This window comes from Festucalex cinctus, chromosome 4, assembly GCF_051991245.1.
Source record: "Festucalex cinctus isolate MCC-2025b chromosome 4, RoL_Fcin_1.0, whole genome shotgun sequence".
NCBI classification, from domain to species: Eukaryota; Metazoa; Chordata; class Actinopteri; order Syngnathiformes; family Syngnathidae; genus Festucalex; species Festucalex cinctus.
This window is the reverse complement of record NC_135414.1, coordinates 13,036,522-13,059,413: the sequence shown is the minus strand read 5'-3', so window position 1 is coordinate 13,059,413 and position 22,892 is coordinate 13,036,522. Positions and strand designations below refer to the sequence as shown.

Below are 22,892 nucleotides of genomic sequence, written 5' to 3'. Positions count from 1 at the left end.
TCGGAGCACCCAATTAACCTGCCATGCATGTCTTTGGAATTTGGGAGGAGACCGGAGCACCTGGAGAAGACCCACGCAAGCACGGGGAGAACATGCAAACTCCACCAGGAAGGCCGGAGCACGCACTCGAGTACTGTGAGGCGGACGTGCTAACCAGTCATCCAGCGTGTCGCCCTTTTGCTGTTCCACTCATGCAATATTAGCCAGAATATCATGTTTAGACCAGTGAGGTCACATATCACAAATTATTGTCACGTTTTTGGGGGTGTTGAAATCTTGCAGTGATTTATTAGCTTCATCAATTTATGATCCATCCATCCATCCATCCATCCATCCATCCATCCATCCATCCATTTTCTTGACCGCTTAGTCCTCACAAGGGTCGCTGGTAGTGTTGTTCCGATACCGATACTGGTATCGGCAGAGGTGCCGATACTGCATTAAAACAGTGGTATCGGTATCGGTGAGTGTTCACAAGTAACATGCCGATACCAATAATTACAACACTAATATAGGATTTTGGATGCAGCATCTTGTGTCTTGCTGGTGCACGATATTCACTGGTATGTGACATGTTAACTGCATGCCAATCTAAGATATCCTATTGGCCCTTGAATGCTCTGAACCAATGGTAGGACAGATTTTTCATGTTGAGGGAAAAAAAAACTTCGGTATCGGTATGGTATCGGTATCGGCCGATACTGCAAAGCTGGGTATCGGAATCAGTATCGGGGGCCAAAAAACGGTATCGGAACAACACTAGTCGCTGGGGGAGCTGGCGCCTATCTCAGCTGGCTCTGGGCAGTTGGCAGGGGACACCCTGGACTGGTTGCCAGCCAATCGCAGATCAATTTATGATAATTTGCCTAATCATCCTCAGTGTCAGGCTCAAATTGTTATGTTTTGAGGTTGGATCCCAAAAGCTCAGACACAAATAAGGGTTTAACACTTTATTCGCATAACATCAAGAGGCGTCGAACTAACGTGACTTTACCTGAAACAGCGAGAAGGCATCATGGATCCAGAGGCATGGAACTAACTTAGGCCGAGGAGCAGAGGAACAGAATCCGACAAAAACACACCCTCCTCAGACAGGCTTATATAGACAGCGAATCGATCTGATTGGTTGTGGCTAGACATGTGGGTAACAGGACTGATGTGGAATTATCTGATTGGCTGGCTAATATCACATAGTGCCTTACCAGTTGACACTAGATGCTGGTTACATCAGTTCAAAATAGACACTTGACCTCACGGTCATGACCCAAACATAACCCTTCCATGACCCTAGTCATGACAGTAAACATAACCCTTACATGACCCTCGTCACAACAGTAAGCATAACCCTTGCGTGACCCTAGTCATGACACAGATGACATCAAGATGATGTAATTAAACTGCAGTACTGGATATTTAATGGGGTTAAATTTGGAACACTAATCAATATTTCATTAGTCAGGAGTTGCCAATGTTGCGCTCATTTAAGGGTTAATACAAGTCACACACATATTTGTTGTGTGGCCTAGCGTGAAAAATTAAAGTGTGAGAGCGTGAGATAGGACAGTAATGTGTGAGACTCACACTAAACGCGTTGAGTGTTGACAACTCTGGTAAATTGTACATTACTGCTACGTTTATGCAAGCAGAAGTTTAGCGCTCGTTAGACAGCTAAAATAAATATTAATGAATTGATGACAGAATGTGGTCACTCGACTGTTGATGACTTCCGAATGACATGCTCAAAATTCATTCATGTGTCAATCTCTGGTAATTTTGCTTGTTTTCATAGCGAAATAAGAAAACTAAAATAGAAGGATCTCTCAGTATTCTACAAGTAGCAAACCGTTCCAATAATAATAATAATAATATCCATCCATCCATCCATAATATTAATAATGCTAAAAATTTGTGATGACACTATTCGTAAAAAACGTTGAGTCTCACTACATTGATGAAGTGACCCACAATTCAACTTCAGTATTGCGCATTCTTACAACCAAGCTGTGTTAAGCTGAGTTACAACAGCCTGGGCCAGAGAGGCAGTAACAATTAAATATGTGCTAAAGCGCATCATCTGCTTCAAAGCCATTTAGATGTGCTCCTAAAGATAGCCGTTAATGAGATTACGCAACAGTGATCAGGATCGGAGTAGTCAGCTTAAAGTGTTTGAGATAAGCGATCGTGCAAAACACGTGATACCAGCTCGGACCCATACACAAGATGAGTTTCAGTCATTGACACCAACAAATGGTAACAAAATAGAATTAAGTAGAACAGACGAGTCTTGTTGTATACATAGCCAAACTGGAATGTTGCATGTTTAGTGTGATACAAAAAAAGAGGAGGTAGACACAACATATAGTAGGCAAGTAAAAATAAAGAACTGGTGACAGTGGTTGAAGCCTTTTGAGGAAATGAAGACAGCCAAAAATAATGATGAATAAAATGAAATAAAATACTTTGTAACATAGAAGTGAGAAAATCGATTCATTGCTCTTCTCAATTTCCTCAGTTTGGTTTTCTTGGAAGAGTCCAAGTCAACACCCCCATTATACAAGAAGAGAGGCCACTGTGCTCTTGGAAACATTTAATGTAGCTGCTTTGTTTATTTTTATTTTATTTTTATTTTTTTATTGCAACTGTTACTGGCAGTTCCACTAGCTAATGGCTTAGTTTTTGCTGATACAATAACCAGGCCATCATGAATTTTGGTTTCCTGAATGGCCGCACGGCTGGTCCTTCCAGTAGGGAAAATTGTCAAATTCATATTTTTTCAGCCCCAATCCCCTGAAATTGTTGAAATGGTTGGAAAAACTCCTCTGGTATTTTTTTTTTCCCAAATTCCGACAAGATTTACAACCAATCACCGCTCAGCTTCAGAAAACATGTGAGCTGTGATTGGTCGTTGCCTGAGCCCTGAGCAACTGTGATGTCATCTTCAGTTGACAGCAAGTGACAAAATGGCCGCCCCTTGAGATGGCTAAAAAAAATAGCTAGATTTTGCTGCATAACTCCTAACTCCACAAATGTAATATTAATCAAAATGTCATCTTTAGACCAGTGAGTCATATATAACATACATTTGTCAAGAAATGTTGAAGGCTGACTTCCACTTTAAACATTCCGATTGACCACTGGTCAAAGTTAAGGCTCTCATTCTAACAAAAAGACATGATCGTCACAGGCTGAAGCAAGAAGACTTCTGTACAGTGGCAGCTTTTGTGCAGAAGAGACAGCAGTCATCAATGACCATGGCGAACAGAATGTTGCCTTGAGTATAATCAGAAGCTTTCTGACTCCAAAAATTAGACCATTTTGAAGACAGTTTAACATGCAGTTTGACAGTCCAAAGGTATTTTAACAGTCAATTTTACAGTTCAGCAGACAGTTTAATAGTTTTGATTTGAAGAATGTTATAATAATACAAATTTGAATAATTATAGGTGACATTTATCTGTAGAGAAAATGCGCACTCCCTTCCCCCGTTGATGAACGCCGAATAGTAATCGCCTTTATGGTTACAATTGAATTAAAGTGGCTATAGCATGTCTATGTCACAGCGGGAAGGCAGTTTGCATGTGCTCCCTCCAAGTTCACTGCAGGTCAGTTCACGTTGCCCTATGATGTTGATGTGGGTTAGGCTCTCCCATTGTGTGTGAAATCAAACTGCTGTTTGAGGTGCAGAAGTTTAACAAGTACTAAACTGGCACTGGCTTTCTTTCCATCTTAACTCATTCACTCCCAAAAACGTATTTATACGTTTTTTTGTTTGTTTTTTTTGTTTGTTTGTTTGTTTGTTTGTTTGTTTTTTAATGCAAGAGCATACAGAAGGCTTTGGTGCAGCTTCTGACATGAAGAGGTGGCTTAAAACAATGGTAGTTACTACAAAAAATGGCCAGCAGGTGGCGGCAGAGTGAGATCAGCCACGGCTATGTTGCAACAAGCTCTTTTTGATAGTGTTCTCACCAGGAATGTGAATATCAATAAAACCTGTATTCTAATGCTAATTGCTACAAAACGGAAACAGACACAAATATATAGATTTTTTTACTGATAAAAGAAAAGACTCGAATGCTTCTTTTTGTATGTTCCATGTTTTGATAGCAATAGAACTCAATATTCTGTGGTGCTTGTAAAATCAGTCAAAATCCAGTAAAACAGCTGGGAGCAAAGGGGGTTGCTTCAGTGAAAATGGCAGGGAGTGAATGAGTTAAAGGCCCCGCCCCCTACCTACTTCCACCCATTGTTTAACCATTTGAATAATATGAAGACCCAATTGTGAGTGTAGACGCAAATGCAACCTTTCTTACTTATTGAGAATTTCTAAGAGTGCTGCACACGCTCAGTGTTCATCTTGTGAACCCTAAAATAGCATCTGTCTATTCGAAAGACATCAAATGCCAGGTCCACTTGAAAACAGTGACGCACACCAATGAGGTGGTGTTCTTTGTGTATGGATCTTTGAAGGAGGGGAGTGCTGTTGGAGAGGCACTCGAGTCAGCTCCTAAAATATATTTGTGAGTGCTGCTACAAAGAGCGTGAGACAGAAGCACGAAGCGCTCCAGGTGCTGTAAAGCTCCACGTCGTGACCCCTGAGAGGATGTTGATCACGTTTCACAGCAATCTCATATTCGCAGGCCGACAAGATTGAACGTCTCAAGGAGTCGCTCTATCATTCACTAAGCACCACTTGAACCTCCAACCAAGGAAACCCCCGTACTCCCCAAATCCCAATTAATAAGAAAAAGGTTTGAAGTGGCTGCACTTGACTCTGGTTCTGACGGTTTAATTGTGATTTTGGCAAGGCCCCTCAGGCAGCAATCTTCTCTACTTGACAATTCTGCGACCCTGATTGAACTGAAAGGCCTCTTTTGCATACACATTTATTTTCAACAATGGGCTTCCAACGCATGTCCACTGCTGTCGCTTGTTTGGTGGTAAGGAACAATTGTACATCTTTTTTTCCGGCAACCAGTCCAGGGTTTACCCCGCCTAATGCCCAAAGCCAGCTGAGATAGGCTCCAGCACCTCTGCGACCCTTGTGAGGAGTAAGCGGTTCAGAAAATAGACGGATGGATAGATCAATAAAATGGAGTAAACCCTTTGGAAATATGAGCATGTCTGCATAATTGGGCCTTCAAATTTCTTTAAACCACAACAATCCACCTTATTCCTGGGGGTTCTCATGTACAAATGATTAATGGGTGCAACTTCCTGTGAGACATCGTGAGTAGAACAAGAAAACACCGGGTTGGATCCCTACCCAAAGTCACGTCCATAAGTCACACTAAAGGCTCATCGGAGTTAAGAATAAGGTGGATAGAAAACACATTTTGCTTCAACAAATAACACATCATCAATGATGTGTTTTTTATTTAATTTCATCCATGTAAACTTTCACAGTGCAGGAATCCATCTGTTCCAATTCCCTCGCCTAAAAAAAGTGTTTCATTAGAAATTGTGCTATCTTGTTAGTTGTACATCTGATGTAAATGAAACACCTGTAAATAAAAACTGAACTGTTGATTTTTTTTGTCTCATATTCATCATTTGATGTCAAGCCAAAATGTTTTCTGTTAATTCCAAAATAACAGAGTTCCTCCAATACTTTTGGTGGTAAAAGGGAAGGTTGTAAATTAACATTAGTATAGAGCCTGCCGTCAAATGATTACTGGAATTTCAACTTGGCAATTTTGTCACTTAACTGAGATCTTTTTTGTCTGTTCTAATTGTTATGAATTGCAAATAATTGTTGAATTATTAAATTAAGAAATAATGGAATTTAAAACAATAAAACAAATATGTATGAATGTAATGAAAGATCACATAATTTACAGTGATTACATTATTTTCTCAGGGCTTCAACCTATGGCCTGTTTGTTAACCAGTATTATGATTGTCCTCAATTAATTTCTTTCATTGGCATGGGGATAGCATCGCTTAACATTCACAAGCAATTTCTAAGAGAATTAGTCTCCCAACTTTTACTTGTAATAAAGGCCTTAATTTCACGATGTGAACGTCTGGCAGTGGCTATACTATTTCCATCCCAACAAAAGCAAGGATGGAAGAGAGAGTAGTGCAATACAATACAATACAATCTTTTTAATGTGTAAAGCCGTGTATTCGTCTGCAACATCTGGCACGACACGTTCTCCCTATTAGCATAACATTAGCTTTGAAAAGACTGACGCTAAAATGCATTTTTCCACATGAATAATGTAAATAACAGAAAATCCTTTTTAAAATTGCACTTGAGCAAATTCAGCAGCACATACTCTAATGCAGAATTTACTAAAAGCCTTCCCTTGGAGAATGCAGCATGGTGGACAACAAAGCCCAAATATAGGCGAGCGTTCCAATGATGCATGGAGGTTGTCAGATTAAAGCAACTCATTACACTTTGGTGGCACTTTGTCGAGCGGTGAAACACAATCAGACCTGAAGGATGGTTCTCGGGGGGATGTTTCAAAGTGCTAACAGCTCTCTGTTGATGACAAAATGAATAACATTAAATTTCCCCAAAGACCAAAACCTCATTAATACTTAAGTGTGTTTCAAGTTTTACGGTCGGTTTTATAGTATTTTTGTTCCGATGGATAAAATAGTTCACAACTTCAGACAACAAAGACAGACAATGGAATTTACACTCGGAAATATTTAAGCCTAACTTTTAAGATTTAAGTTTTTTTTTTACATGACAAATACCCATTTACTTTTTTTAAAGGATAATTTTAACACAGACCTACCAAATAAACCTTATGTGATGCATATTCATTAGTTAAGTCAAGTCATCTTTATATATACACATTAGTCTAATAAAGCCTATGAAATGCATAATCCTCAGGTTTATGTATTTAGTATTAATTAAGTATAATTCCTATTTTCATATTATATTTACTTTTTTGGGATGCATGCATTAAGTTTCATCCCAAAAACATAAAAAATGGAAAAAATAAATAAATAAAAAAGGGAATACGTGTTTTTCACATAGCAGCGACGATATGCTATTTATCGTGTATAGGTAACCTGATTATTATGCAATTCACACAATGTACTTTATGTATTTTAAATGAATACTCATTATTATTAATTTAGAGTAATTATGCTTTATTAATACTAAATACATAAACCTGAGGATTATGCATTTCAAATAAATGGGCTTTATTCGACTAATGAATATGTATCATATAAGATTTATTTGGTCGGTTTGTGCTCGTGAAAAAAAAGGAAATGGAAATTTGTCATGTAAAAAAAATTACATAAATCTTAAATGAGGCTTAAATATTTTTGTGTATTTTAGTGTACTGTATGTATGGATAGTTTTCACACGGCACAGCATGGTGAAAGTGTAATAAAAACATCAATGTGTGCACTGCAAGTGTTAATTTTTATGGTACTGTAACATTTTGGAAAGTATAATGAGATGGTTATTGTTTTTGTGACATGTTTAAATGCAGCTATAGCATTAGGTACACCTGCATGAGTCGATGACTTGAGCGTAATATTTTTAGTTAATTTGTTTAATCCAGCCATTAAAAATATCAAAGCTTATGTTTATATGCAGTGCATATGTAAACTACACACCCCTGTTTAAATGTTAGTTGTCATGTGGATGAATGGCACAACAAATCAAGGCGCTTTGTTGTACTGTGAAGCCAATGTTCACAACAGATACTGACTGCCTCATTTTGACATTTTACATATACATTTCAGGTATATGCAGATTTCAGGTGTATGCAAATAGGGAAATAGGGATGTGGCATGTTCAGATATCAACCAATCATATTCAACCTCATGTTAAATGGAAGCCTGCCCACACCTGCCAACAAATAAACAACATACCAACATTTGGCATATTCCTTAGAAGTGAGGCATTATTTAAAAAGGGAATAAATAGAAAGACTGTTACCACCAACAATAATCTTGTATTGTGGAATTACGTGGTGCAAATGACAAACAGGCCGTAAATGGCTTTATCCTCTGTTTGGCAGAACCACTGTGTGAGTCAGAACATGTTTCTCCAGTCTCAACATCCATCCATCCATTTTCTTGACCGCTTATTCCTCACAAGGGTCGCGGGGGCTGCTGGCGCCTATCTCAGCTGGCTCTGGGCAGTAGGCGGGGGACACCCTGGACTGGTTGCCAACCAATCGCAGGGCACACAGAGACGAACAACCATCCACACTCATACGCACACCTAGGGACAATTCGGAGCGCCCAATTAACCTGCCATGCATGTCTTTGGAATGTGGGAGGAGACCGGAGTACCCGGAGAAGACCCACGCAGGCACGGGGAGAACATGCAAACTCCACCCAGGAAGGTCCGAGCCTGAACTCGAACCGGAGACCTCAGAACTGGGAAGCGGACGTGCTAACCACTCGACTACCGTGCCGCCCCCAGTCTCAACATTTATTCAATATTTATTTTACATGGTGGGACTCCCCACTTTGCTTAATATCACCTGTCAACAAGTGCTTTGAATTTACCTCTCCCCACTGATATTCTAATCAGTCACTATTATGGGCTAAACAGCTACACTAGTCCTGCAGCCAGCTACGAGCCATTATTGGATATGTTTGGATGTGTGCCTGCAATTGCAACGGACAACACATAAACGAAAAAAATATAGTGCAACAGAGTACAGATGAGAACACAATTATATCATGTTTATGTCAATCTGGACGAGTGACATTTTTGTTTGTTGTCAAAATTAAACACACAAGCTAACGTTTGCTTACTCTGTTGTAGTGACTTACCTCACATGAGCAATGTTGTGAATATTCAATTGAAATGTGGAAACACAATAACTGTAAATTAGTGTGATGACATCAGTAATGTTTCACAATTCCATTTCCTTGAAAACATAACATGCTCGCCTCTGAATTTACAGCTATGGGATGAGCAGTATAATTGGAGCTATTGATCAGGTTAAACGATAGCCTTTCCCAAACACTTGAAGGGTCGTTTTCTCAGCCATCCCTGGTGCAATCTGATGACCCATAAAATCCATGACCTGGCTGCAATCTCCCATTTATCTGGCGAGGCCGTGTCGGTCAGGCTTGTCACTGCAAACAGCACATGCAAGGCCACCACACACACACACACACACACGCACACATATAATAGTATTTCACGCTCTCCATGATCATCCGATGCTGTACAATTCTCACTGCAAGTCTACAAGTTCAAACACCTCATCTAGACTGCAATCTGAAGGGGCGACGTGGAGGGGCTTGTTCCCTTGGAAACCATATTTTTCTCTTCTACAAAATGAACTCCATTCTCAGGTCGCCCGCTGAGTGGCTGATGAAAAAAGATCATTACACAGAGAAGACATCTCAACTATGACAAAGTTGCAAGGCTATGCACTTATGCCAATAATACGCTTTTTTTCTGTAGCTACAGAGATGGCACAAAAATCAAAAAGTACAGTAATATCAAAACATTGATGTAAAGAAAAAATGTAACATTTTGTATCTAGTCTGTTATTTTCGTGGGGAAGAAAAGGTCAAGTGAAATATTTTTTTTACAATATATGTTTTATGCTGCCCCACTAATAACTACTCTAAGCACAGTATTCTGATTAATATTGTGTTGGTGGAATATGCAGCAGAAGCCCAGACTTCTCTCTCCCCAGCCACTTCAACAAGCTCTTCCGGTGGGATCCCAAGGTGTTCCCAGTCCAGCTGAGACAGTCGCACCAGCGTGGAACAAACCGCAATGTGTCCCTGCACCACAGGGTGGTGCCTCTTTGTTTGTGTGTGCATGTGCAATACTTATTTACTTATACTTTAAACGTATAAGTATGAGTAAACTTATACGTTTACTCAAAACGTGGAAAACGTGTCGGTGAAATTGAGGAGGTCTTCGAAGTATTCTCCCCACCGACTCACAACGTCCCGAGTCGAGATTAGCAGAACCCCATTTCCTCTATACACAGTGTTAATGATGCACTGCTTTCCTCTCCTGAGACGCCGGATGGGGGATCAGAAGTTCCTCAAAGTTGTTTTCCATGTTGTCACCCAACTCCTCCCATGTCCGAGTTTTTGCCTCAGCGACCGCCAAAGCCGCGGTCCGCTTGGCCGGCCGGTACCCGGCAGCTGCCTCCGGAGTCTCACAGGCCAAAAAGGCCCGATAGGACTCCTTCTTCAGCTTGATGGCTTCCCTTACCAGCGGGTTAGAGGATTGCTGCCACGACAGTCATCGGTCACCTTACGGCCACAGCTCCAATCGACCACCTCGACAATGGAGGCATGGAACATGGTCCACTCTGACTCAATGACCCCCCCCTGTCCGGGACGAGGGAGAAGTTCTGCCGGAGATCAGCGTTGAAACTCTTTGGAGGTGGGTGTTGAAACTCTTCCTGACAGGGCATTCTGCCAGACGTTCTCAGCAAACCCTCACAGTACGTTTAGGTCTGCCATGTCTGACCGGCATCTTCCCCCACCATCGGAGCCAACACACCACCAGGTGGTGATCAGTTGACAGCTCTGCTCCTCTCTTCACCCGAGTGTCCAAAACATGCGGCTGCAAATCGGATGACACAACAACAAAGTCGATCATCGAACTGCGGCCTAGGATGTGCTGGTGCCAAGTGCACCTATGGAGACCCTATGTTTGAACATGGTGTTCTTTATGGACAATCCATGACTAGTACAGAAGTCCAAAAACAGAACACCACTTGGGTTCTGATCAGGGGGACGGGGTCGTTCTTCTCAATCACGTCCCTCCAGGTCTCACCGTCATTGCCCACGTGAGTGTTGTATGAGTGTGTAGTCAGCAGACAAATCCACCCGTTTTAATCGATCTCAGGGGGCGGCCATTTTGCCGCTTTCTGTCGACTGCAAGTGTGGTAAAATAGGATGGATTAAAGCTAGATTTTTCTTTTCAATTTCTATTCCACAAACACAATATTAATATTATAAAATGCTGTTTTCAGTGGGGCCACAAAATATTAGCCCTATTGTAAAGAATTTTTTTTTTACGTGACTTCCCTTTTAAATGACAAAAGCAACCACAAAGGCTATAGAAAACCTTTTCAGCGTTGCTAACCATTCTTCACCTCTAAGTAATACTAACCATTCTTTACCTGTTTCTCATATGGCATCCCATAAGATGATATCTATGACTGTGGCAGTAGCAGTAGAATTTTTTTTTTTTTCTCTGTGCACGATACGATTCACAATGAAGCGACAAAGTGGGCCTCACTATCAACGATGAGTTGCCTGGCACTCTCAAGTTGAAGGATAGGAAAAGGTCGTTGTGTTGACCTGGTTTTTATAGCAGCCACTTGGACTGAAATCACAGAAAATGACACCAGCCCCTCTAAAGAGCCTTTCACAGTGCGAGCCAGTAGACCTGGTCACAAGAGACGAGCTTATTAATCATGCGCTGCACCACAGCCACATTCAAGCTCAATTCAATAGCTGAGTAAAGCAGTTCAGAGAATGTAATACAATGACTCCATCATATTTATATAAGTGATTTAATTTCAAATTGACACAGTATGTACTCAGATTACATAAATTCAGCATACTTTCAAAGAAAATCCTGTATTTCCAGTTTATCGTGACTTAGACTTCTTTTTTTTTTGATTGTCTGAAGATGACTTGACTTGACTTGATGTCCTTTTGAAATTACATAGGTAGCCAACAACCAATTAAAACACATCTTATAATGTCATGTTTATAATTAAGCAGTGGAGGTTGGCACATTTTATTTACTCACTTGTCTATTTGATATGCACAGCACCAAAACGTTGAACAAACCAAATGCACTGCCTTAGTGTTTTAACTGATCAGATTTTCAAAATTAAAAACCGTTACAATACAATTTTGCTGATAATCAAATATACAACAAATTATCACCAGTTAATACTTGTAACAAATTTAATCATTAGTCCATATGGTTGCATTACTATTTAAGCTAATGCTGGCAGCTATTGGAAGCTGGCAGTGCCGTTTACCTTGTGCCGGTTCCACATTGTAACATTGGAGATATTCTACCAGAAAAGTTCAGCTCGCATTGGGGTCTGACCGGCAACCACACGATTAGGCCAATAGAACAACATTTCCCATGGTTGTTAGGTACAGAAGTAGGAAGTAGTTCTAGTGCAAACACATGCTCTGGGATGGGATTTACCAAGATGGAGTTCATTTGTCATTTAGCACAGTGGATGTGATCATTTTAACACTTTTATTAAAGCAACATATTAATAAAAACAAGTTGCAAGTACTTTAAAACAAGCTGTCTACTCGCAGCTACTCGCTCTTGTTGTGACACCATCACACCGCCATTTTAATGTGTCGACCCAAACAACGACGTCACAATGCATTTACGTCAAGACAGAGTAAGCGCATACCGGACACAGCCTGGCCATTCTGATTGAGGTGTTTATATTGGAGCATTTTCGTTCCATTCGTCCGTTCGGATTCATCCTAATCGGAATAGATGGCTCCATCTAAACTCGCCGATTGACGGATTACAGTAGCACATTATCCGACAGCACCCCACGCAAACACTCTACTGCATGTACACATCAGACACTAACACCAGCACAATTGCTTTCATTCGATTTTCTCTTTCAGTGTACAAGTATGTTTTTGCCTCTGTTGACTAGGCCCTTTCATCATGTTTGCATTGACAAAAGATAGTTTAGTTCCTGTGATCAACATTTAGTGAAGGTCCCTTTTCATGTCTGCATGACACAAGCTGGTTAGTACAATTGGGGCCACAATATCTGCTTTCATAGCCTTAACGCCGCTGAAAGCATGTCGGTCTTGCATCAGTCAATGGTTTCTTAGCATTGCTGTGATCGTCCCTCCAAACAGAACACAGTTCTGTTATCCTCCCATCCTAAGGAAGAAAGACCAAGAGTGAAAGAGAGAATGAAGTAGTCATCTGATGGACTCTACAACAGGAGTCTCTAGCAATATTAGCTGATAGCAAAGTTAGTCTGATCTTTTAGAACCTCACACAGTACAGCAAATGTGAAACCAATCTTTTTACTTTGCACAATCTCTCCTTGTTTTTGCACTGCAGGTGAGTGAACATGGTCCCCCTTTCTCAGGAAGTATCAGGCTCCTTGCAGACAGCCGGACCTGGAACCACTCCATGGTCACTATAGAAGCTGCGGTCTGAGCACTACGAATGTGTTTGAGCTCAGAATCTGATACCATAAGCAGAAGAAATGAGATTTGAGTCTTTAGTGGCCACCAAAGCCATTGAAAATATACTTCAGGTCTATTTACTTTAGGTTGAGTTGGTGTGAAGGAGGCTAAGAGGATGAAAGAATCCATTCGCCAAGTTTTTGCAGCGACGGGAATGAAATGAGCCAATCGTTGCTCTGTAAAGAATTAAAACCACCTCTGCAAATAGCTCCAATATTTGCGCAGTTCCTCTGAGTACGAGTTTCACAGCATCTGGGTTTCCTGTGCAAATAAACAGTGAAGCGGTCCACAAGTGAGGAATGACCAACCCCCTTGTCCCTGAGGTGAAGCCCACTTCGTTGTTGCTGCCTAATCGGGGCCACTCTGTACAGAGAGCTGATCAGATAAAGACATATGATCATGTCTTCCAATATGGGGTTCTTGAATCAGCATTTCAGATCTGTGGAGACTGCCACAGTATTTGTCAGCTCTAACTTCATCCACTTACTTGACTTCTCGCACGTACACATACTGAAATCCCAAGAGCGTTTTCCCCAAACATCTAAAAATTTTGGCTTTTCACTAAATGTCAACTTTGATTTGGTGCCAGTAAATGAAAGCATTTAAAAATCGGTCTCAAAGTGGAAGTTCATCATTCTATCAAAGTGGAGAACGTGTCTGTATGTTAAGTGTTGAACCTGGCATAAGTTGTTCCAATTGTGATTCAAGCGTTGCTCTAGAAAAGTAAACATTTACTGGCATTGCAGTGGAGTAGTGTTCAATGTAACATAAAATGTTGTAAAGCCACTACTGCATCAAACGAGTTTGGTTTGGTACAGTAAATCTAAATGTTGCTTGTATTTTCACAGCGTGGTTAATTTGGATGATAATTCCTGCATCTCCACCATAAATATTGTTACACTGTATACAACTACAAAATCAAAATTAAGTGTTCCACACCAGTGAACGCAACAAAGAAGAGGAACATGACACTGTAGGTATGCGAGTGTTCATTCGAAGATAAGTTTTGTTTAACTTATCATTCCTGCCATTTTTGCCATAAACGCCTAAAAAGGGGCATCCAAAGTAAATTTGAAGCTGTTCTTGAACCATTTGGATATATCAGCATAGTTTTGATCTGTTTTTGAAGATTGACTTTGATTTTTTTTATCCCAAACAGCCAGAATCTGTTTAAGTGCTACTGGCAATGAGTAATGGAAGTTTGAATACACAAAAAGGGGCACATTTTATGTTCTTTTTATTATTTTTCACAAAATATGCCTTGAAAATGAATGTAGAATGGAGATTCGGACTTGAAAACACTACAGGATCAAAGCTTGAGGTCTTCCCTGATTCCAATTCAAGTTTGACAATAATACCACAGAAAATGAGCATTTTACACAGGATTTTGCAAAACAGGGATCCAGGCGAGCAAAAGTGTGCCATTTGGGTGTCCTTTGAAAGCCCAGGTCAAGTCTGATAAAAAAAAAAACATAAAAATAAAATAAAATTAAAAAAAATCATTTGAATTTGTCACTATTCAATTCTAACCATAGTTGAGAGCCGATATCCACATTTAGTCATCATTTTGACATTAAATCAAAGCAGATGCACCAAAGAGATATGCCCCCTTTTTTTTTTTTTTTAAATTGCAACCCCTTATGGCGCGTGATGACGCGCTATGATAATTCGAGAAAAAGCAAAAAAAAGCAAACAAGACTTCGATGTATTCGAAATCTCACTGGCTGTTCAATATGTCAGCCACCATGAAGTTTCGGTGTGACTGGTTCATGCGTCATACGAGGGAGGACCTTTACGTACAATGTCATTGGCCATGACAAAACTGTGGCATTGGACCACATAAGGTGTCAATTACTCTCTCGTGACACTTTTCCTTTTCTCGCTTGTAGAATGGTTGGAGAGCCCGAGCCATGAGTGCTAACTCAACGACCATAAGAATGGGTGAATATTGTGCATATTTGGCAAGTTGCAGCAACAAAAACGTGACTTTATGACATTAGAGGGCTTAGGCGTAGGGTTTTTGTGTTTAAAAAAAAAAAAAAAAGAGTTACCCTGGCAACTAGCACGTCGATGTTTTGAGGATCTGAATGGCTTTTCAGAACATCCATCACCAAGAGGCTTCGCTATGACTGGCTCAAGCGACAACGGAGGTTTGGAAGGAGGAGCTTTTGACGCACAAAGACGTCAATTGGGTCGCGTGGATCTTGTGACCGATAAAACATCTTTCTATTGGACCGAACAAGGTGTCATTCAAAAGCCAAGTTGCAAGTGTTTGTCCACGAGCCTCAGCTTTCAAATGGTGTCTCCACATGTACCCAATACTTTAAAATAAGGATGGCATCGGCCAGATACCTGTTATCAGTACTTGCCAATCTCTAGAGGTTTCATTAAAACAACAACAACAACTGCTACAGCTGCAAACTCCCCGTAATACAGAGTCATCCAAAAATGCAACAGGGCATTTCCTACTCCTCCAGAGAGTTACCAAGACAAACAGAGTATTAGGGCTTCACAAGTTACTCAACACAAAATCTATTTGTGGTATCTTTGTCATGCCTGTGCTGCATTTTTATATCCGTTCTAGTTATACATAATATGTGTCAACCGGTTGCCACAGCCATTCTCTGGGATTTGACGAAGAATATGAATTCTGTTTCAACTAATGCATTAAATTTACAACTGTTTATCCTCTTCAGCATTGATTGGTTGTTGCAGCCAAACAAACAAACAAACATACAAACAAACAAACAAACAAACAAACAAACAGACACCCTCTACTGGTTGGCTGTTAATCAAAGGCTACATAAAAATAGACAACCCTTCACTTAACACTAGGGATGTAACGATAAGGGCAATATCGTGATATCGTGATATTAAAACTACCACAATATCGTCGTCCTCATGTTCACAATATTTAAAAGGAACATATCTGTTCAAAAGGTCAGGTTGATTTCCATTTATGCAGTTCTAGCACCCTCTAGTGGATAGTTTATTAGTGCAATTTAATTTTCATTAGGGAGGTTTTGGCTATCTATGTTTAAAATTTGTGCTAATTGTCAGAAGAAGGGGAACCGAATGTGCTTGTGAAGCGATCAATGTGTGCTTGCATTAGTAAGTAAGTTCCTCAATATTGTTATTAGAGATTGTAGGTGGTTTATATGCATTGCTGTTATGTACAAAAGCACAATATTGTGCTTTTTTAGTATGAGCTCTTTTTTTTTTTTTTTTTACAATATTGTGACCTTTTTTAAAATATCGCCCCCCCCCCACAATATTGTGATAATATCGTATCGTATCGTTACCTTCCTACTGAACACTAGGGATGTAACGATACCGGCAATATCGTGATATTGTGATATTAAAACTACACAATATCTTCGTCGTCATGATCACAATATTTAAAAGCTACACATCTGTTAAAAAAAAAAGTCAGGTTGATTTGCATTTGTGCAGTTCTAGCTCCCTCTGGTGGCTAGTTTTTTTGTGCTGGTTAATTTTCATTAGGTATGTTTTGGCCGTTCTATGTTTAAAATACATTAATTGTCAGATGAAGGGGATTGTAAAATGCTTTGAAGCGAGTCAATATGTGGAGGAACTCTATATGAGTTTGCATTAGCGATTAAGTGCCTCAATGTTAAGTGTTATTAGAGATTGAAGGTAGTTTATATGTATTGCTGTTATGTACAAAAGCACAATATTTTTTATTTTTTTAAGTATGAGCTCTTTTTTTTTTTTTTTTTTTTTTTACAATATTGTGACTTTTTTTTAAATATCGCCAACCTTCCCACATTATTGTGATAATTATCATATTGTGACCTTCATATAGTGTAGGGGTGTGCTCAAAAAATACGGCAATATATTGTTGCGGGCCTCATTACAATATATGTATCGATACGCAGGCGTCAGAATCGATATTGCTCATTAACTTTAAATAGGCAGTTAACGTTTGCCTTTGCAGCTTGCATTGTACCTAAAAAAATAAAAAGCAGCAGCGTCTTTGAAGTTAATTGCCTTCAATTAATGTAAAAATAGCTCACCAGTGATTGGACACTGTGTCTTGCTAAGAAAAATGAAAACAGAGGAAGAATATCAACATTTATTTACTTATAAACTTAACATGGCACATGTCTTAATGTACCAATTTTCGTATATTTTGTTTAAAAACGAAACAGAATGTGTTACATGAAGAAAAAAAAGCTATTTTTATTTCCCATATTTTTCAAATAAGCATATTTTAGAGCTGTAATTTTAATACTTTGATATTTTTGCTCATATCGGCTCATGCCTAGTAATAAATGTTCCCGGTGTGTCTGTGAAAGCTGCTCCTTGCTTTGCAGTGCGTGCACATTAAGACCAGGCATGGCGCTAGGTGGTAAACCAGAAGAGCTGCTAACAAAAACAATTTCGTCATCCATCATAATAAACATATCCTTTAGGTATACATATGACAGTTATTATAAAATGCAAGTAAATTAATGTGAAATATCGGGATACGTATCGCCTTGAAGATCAAGTATTGGGATACATATGTATCGCGATAAGTATCGTATCGTGACCCCTGTATCGTGATACGTATCGTATCGTGAGGTTGGCGGCAATACCCAGCCCTAATATCGTGATAATATCGTATCGTGATATTTGGATATCATTACATCCCTACTGAACACCATCGCTAAACCATTGCTGTCTACACAGAAGTCAGAGGAGCGAACCACTACACCGCCAGTGATGTTGTTCCAAACAAGGTTCGGTCTAATTGGGTCACACAACATTTTGCTATATTGTTTAAATATGTTTAATACTCAAGCATTGAGCGCTCCGATTTTGTCCCTAGGTGTGCTTGTGAGTGTGGATGGTTGTTTGTCTCTGTGTGCCCTGCGATTGGCTGGCGACCAGTCCAGGGTGTCCCCCGCCTACTGCCCAGAGCCAGGTGAAATAGGCTCCAGCACCCCTCGCAACCCTTGCGAGGAGTAAGAGGTTTGGAAAATGGATGGCTACTCAAGCATTGATGAGCCAAAACAAACCAAAACATGAATCACTCAAGTCACAAGGCTCCTCGCAATGTTTTCTTAGTTGTCTCGTTGTTGTAGAAGGTATTTTACAAATAATGAATAATTGATTCCCTTCTCAGAGAAAGAGTCGCTACTTAATTGACACCCCTAAGCTGAATCCCCCCATCCCAGCAGAAGGTTTATCATGCACATTTCAATTCGACACGCTTGAGGAAGTCATAGAGTCACATTTTGTGGTTCACTAAAAAAGAGAAAATATACTTCTAAACATGATTTCAGTCAAGGAAATTCGATATGTAGAATAAACTCTCATGTACATACTAAATTTGTGTATGTAATATCCATACAATATATTCATATAACACTTACTACAACATATTATAATTTAATTCATTTTATTTTAATTAAGTATCATCATTTGTCTGGTAAAAGCTTGTTTAGTACGCTCTGTATCCACTATGTTACGTTATGTTCTGTTACTATGACCTAGCTTGTAAGAAAACATATCTGATCAACTGCTGAAAGGAGACTTCTCATCTTTCATCTATAACTGCTTCAAACATCAATGTGTATGTAGTAGGAATGAAAAAAATGTTTTATGTTGTGTTTCTTTAATGTAAAGCGCTTTGTGACAGCTAAGAATGTTTGAAAGCACAATATAAGATGACTTGACATGTAAAATGTCATTGATAATTTCTTCTATAGTAAATTGTGTATTTTTTTTTTCATTTTATTTAAAACTAAAATGTGCGACTTCATAAATGTGAACCTGTTTAATTTGTAGCTACATTGTTTGTGTCATTTAAAAACCCAACTGTTACCCTGACTGCAAATCATTTGCAGACCTAAATACAGACAGAGTCGTCAAATTTTGCACTGATTTTCCTGCATGTCCCCAGTGCATATCAATGCATCTCCGGGAGGGATACATTTGTTGCTTAGCAACAGCTCCAGTTTGCACCATGCTACATGATCTTCAAATTGTGATACACTTAGTCATTTTCCCCCCAATCACAGGTGAAAATAGTATTATGATTATTATTACGAGTTGTTGTCTTTAATCTTAGAAATGCAACAATCCAAACGCTAAAGATTCCAGATGATAGAATGCATGTTATTGTTTGATTTGAGATGCTTTTCAAGAGCATTAGCAGAATGACTGGTAAAAGCTATTTTAACAAACTTACAACCCCAAGTAAAAACATATTACACTTGACTGTTGCAGTTCATTAAAGACAGAACACATACATTATCAAACAAACCATTCAAATCAAAATATCGAAATATTTTGTCACATTACATTTTAAGGGTACAGTAGTCTACTCAATTTAGCTTTGATTGATTCCCAGTGTGTTGGAGCAAACAAGACAATTCACATGTGGTTCAATCAGTATGACATATTGAGGGCTCGACTCCTCCAATATCTACCACAAGTGTTTGAATGATTCATATATTTAATTGATTTAACGAGTCCTCCTGTCAAACGTCTTCATTCGCAGTATGACACATTGTGGTTTTACACATAAACGTACCATCCAGATAAAGAAATTCAACATTTCGGGAGACAGTGAGGACACAACTGTGCAAGAAGCCAATGTTTGAGCGAGGTAAAAGCTTTGTTTTACAGAAAACGTTTTCATGGGGGAGGAAAAGAAGGGGAATCAAACTGATATTTAGCCCCTACTGGCTTGTTCCCCCCCTGCTTTTGTTTTATGCAAAGCTCTTTTTACCACATGGTAGTGACAGATTGTTTGAGCTGAAAGGAAAAGCCATTCGAAGCTAATTAAGCAGCCATTCCAGCCTCTATTCGCAGGCAGGAGGGAGAAGAGCGCCGGCATTTGTCAGCGCAGAGTCCAACGTGGGTTTAATTGACAGCCCTACGCGCTGACTGACGGCTTCTACTGCACTGGGCCAATTACAAGCTGTGTAGGCAGACAGCTGTGAGCTTATTGGATAACATGCATTGCTTGGGGGCGGGACGGCCCACGTGGGTTTATGCATTGAAGGCAACGCGTCATAGGCTGATGTCCTCAAGAGCAGACGCGTAGTAGCCCACTGACATGCTGATAAAGAGAAAGCTTGGAAGTGCTTGAGGTCTTATTTGAAATAGGTCGATCAATTTGAGTCTGGTAATGGAAACGCTACTGTGAAATAGGCGCTTTTTACATCGTGTGCATACTGAACTTATATTATTTACGTCAAATATGTAAACAGCATGACGGACATGATCGTGACGACCCTATCAGTATGTTGCACCGTTGCACACATGGTTTGAATCTCACCCTGTTTAGTTTTTGCGTGCGCAATGGTCACAGTGCACTGATATATAAATTATCGTCTTTGTTTTGAACAAGTTGTCGAACACACCGACTGTCACTTCAGATCCAAAATGGCGAGTTTGTGAGGTCACATAGCACCGACCAATCAGAACAACGGTTGAATAAGTTCACCCCACGTGGGATTTGCTCGCCTTGATTGGTTGAAGTACCCAATTGGTTAGCGAGTGGTCCTCTCACGTCAGTCGCGTCCTCGTGTCAGTGCTCAGACTGTGTGTGGTACAGCGCGCGACGGAGGAAGCGGCTGTATGCTGGCTTGTGCTTTATTTCACAACTACGGACATATTTATTTATTTATTTTTTTAGTCAAGCGGCGTTATTTCCCCAACATTCATCCACGGGACTCATTGGAAGCAACTTTGTCTACTACTGGATTTAATCGGACCTTCATTTGAAGGTGTTTCCGCCCGCAATATCGAAGGGGGGCTCCATAGTCCGGCTGGACGGAGGACGTCCGCCGCCTCGGGACCACGGAGGTCTCAACGTAGCACTGTGGAGGGGCGAAAAGACGACGTCAAGGAAGAGGGAGCGGATATTTTTATTTTCTGGCTTTTCCTGCGGTGACTTGTGCGAATGAAGGATATACCGCAACCTCTGTGTGGATATTAACATTTAACCTGTGCAAGAGGGGAGGCGAGGGAGTCAGTGGAGACAAAGGTAAAAAGAGCGACATTTCCGCGGAGAGAAAGCAAGAGATTGTGTGCGTGTGCGCGCGTGCGCGTCGACTTTGTTCTGTGTTTGGACCACCAGGACAAGCCACTGAGGGAGAGAGAGAGCGTTTTGTGTTCGTAAAACACCTCACAACTTGTTAGTTATGAAGAAACACGCACGATGTTCACTAATAATAGTGTGATCCAAACTATCAGTGTACTGTCTCCCCTCGAGTGTTGTTATTCTCACTTGTGACTTATTCGAATGATTTCCACTTAACATGAAAGAAGGTGAGATCCACTTCCACACTGGTGTGTTTGTTTGTGTAGGAAGTGAGAGCTTCGATGCCAGGTGACTGAGCGCCTCGCAGCCGCGAACGGTACTTTGTCCACCGCCATCCCGCACCACCCGGGGAGGAGGTGCTGCACTCGGAATACTTGACGCAAAACACAGGAAAACAACGCATTCCCTCGCGTGAAGGGGCAGATATGTATCCACAAGGCCGGCATCCGGTAAGTAGCCGTGTTTGGTTCGAACATTGACATGCATGCCACCGCCCTTTCAGGTGGCCTCCTCAGTGTGGAGCTGCACACCTTCTATTTATGTTGTGGCCTAGAGGTTGTAATGAGGTTTGGATAGTGCTCTGAATCAGATGATGTATCAATATCCATATACGGCATGATTCTGTACAGGAAGTTGAAGGTCGTTCACAACAAAGTGTTGTTTTCGCTTTACAGGCACCTCACCAGCCAGGGCAGCCTGGCTTCAAGTTCACTGTGGCAGAGTCGTGTGACCGAATCAAAGACGAATTTCAGTTCCTGCAGGCTCAGTATCACAGGTAACGCTGAACCTGCTGTTTAAACATTAGGGATTTAACGCTAAATGCAATATTGTAAATATCGCAATATTAAAATTTCCACAATATCGCCATTGTCAGGTCACAATATTAAAAGCTGCATATGTTACATAGGTGAGGTTGTATACCGTATGTGTAGTTCTAGCACCCTTTGGTGGTTATTTTATTAGTGCAGTTTAATTTTAATTAGGAATGTTTTATCCACTGTGGCGGTTATCGCTCACATAAATCAGTCATACCAGCAAATATATTTATTTTTTATTTTTTATGGGGTAATATCATGAGCTTTTGCACAGTATTGTGAGTTTTTTTATTTTATATATCACCACCCTCCCCACAATATCATGATATTTATCGTATCATGATGATTGGATATCGTTGCATTCCTAGTAAACATTACCGGCTGGAAAGTATAAAACGTTTTTTTTTCTTTCTAATTAATTGCTTTAAGCACAGCACCACTAATTAAAGGCGGTAAATTTATGAATGAGATAACACCGACTAAACCATAATTGTAATTGCCACAAATGGAGTATGTAATCAAATATTTATCCTTCCTTCTCTTCAAGTCTTAAAGTGGAGTACGACAAACTGGCCAACGAAAAGACGGAGATGCAGCGCCACTATGTCATGGTAAGTGGAATCATAAAGATCATAATGATTGAACGTCATATCCTCCCTTTAGCCTCAGGTAAGCGGTCACAGGTGGTGCCTCGTCGTGATGTTGTGCAGACGCCATGTTAGCGCTTGTGCCTGCAGCAGTGTTGTTGACTCATCACGTCTGTGTATTCATTGGATTAGCAGGGGCAGGGTGGGGGTGGACGAGGGGCAGTTGAAACTTGAGCAGGGGTCAAATGTCTCGCT

The 22,892-nt window shown here is 40.3% G+C and overlaps 1 protein-coding gene across 9 annotated transcripts in view; it reads left to right on the top strand.

Moving 5' to 3' along the window:
- Positions 1 to 20,226: 20,226 nt before the first annotated feature.
- The window catches only part of tle3b (TLE family member 3, transcriptional corepressor b), a 36,371-nt gene continuing 33,705 nt past the window's right edge, over positions 20,227 to 22,892 (top strand). For 3 of the 9 annotated variants that reach the window (XM_077519011.1, XM_077519010.1, XM_077519006.1), the window contains exons 1-4: positions 20,507 to 21,178; positions 21,502 to 21,684; positions 21,910 to 22,010; positions 22,598 to 22,661. In XM_077519011.1, the coding sequence (XP_077375137.1) occupies positions 21,661 to 21,684; positions 21,910 to 22,010; positions 22,598 to 22,661 (189 nt within the window). In that variant the 5' untranslated portion in view covers positions 20,507 to 21,178; positions 21,502 to 21,660. Of the gene's footprint in view, positions 20,431 to 20,505; positions 21,179 to 21,501; positions 21,685 to 21,909; positions 22,011 to 22,597; positions 22,662 to 22,892 lie in introns of those variants that run through there. The other 6 variants (XM_077519014.1, XM_077519013.1, XM_077519012.1 and 3 more) reach the window with 4 other exon arrangements.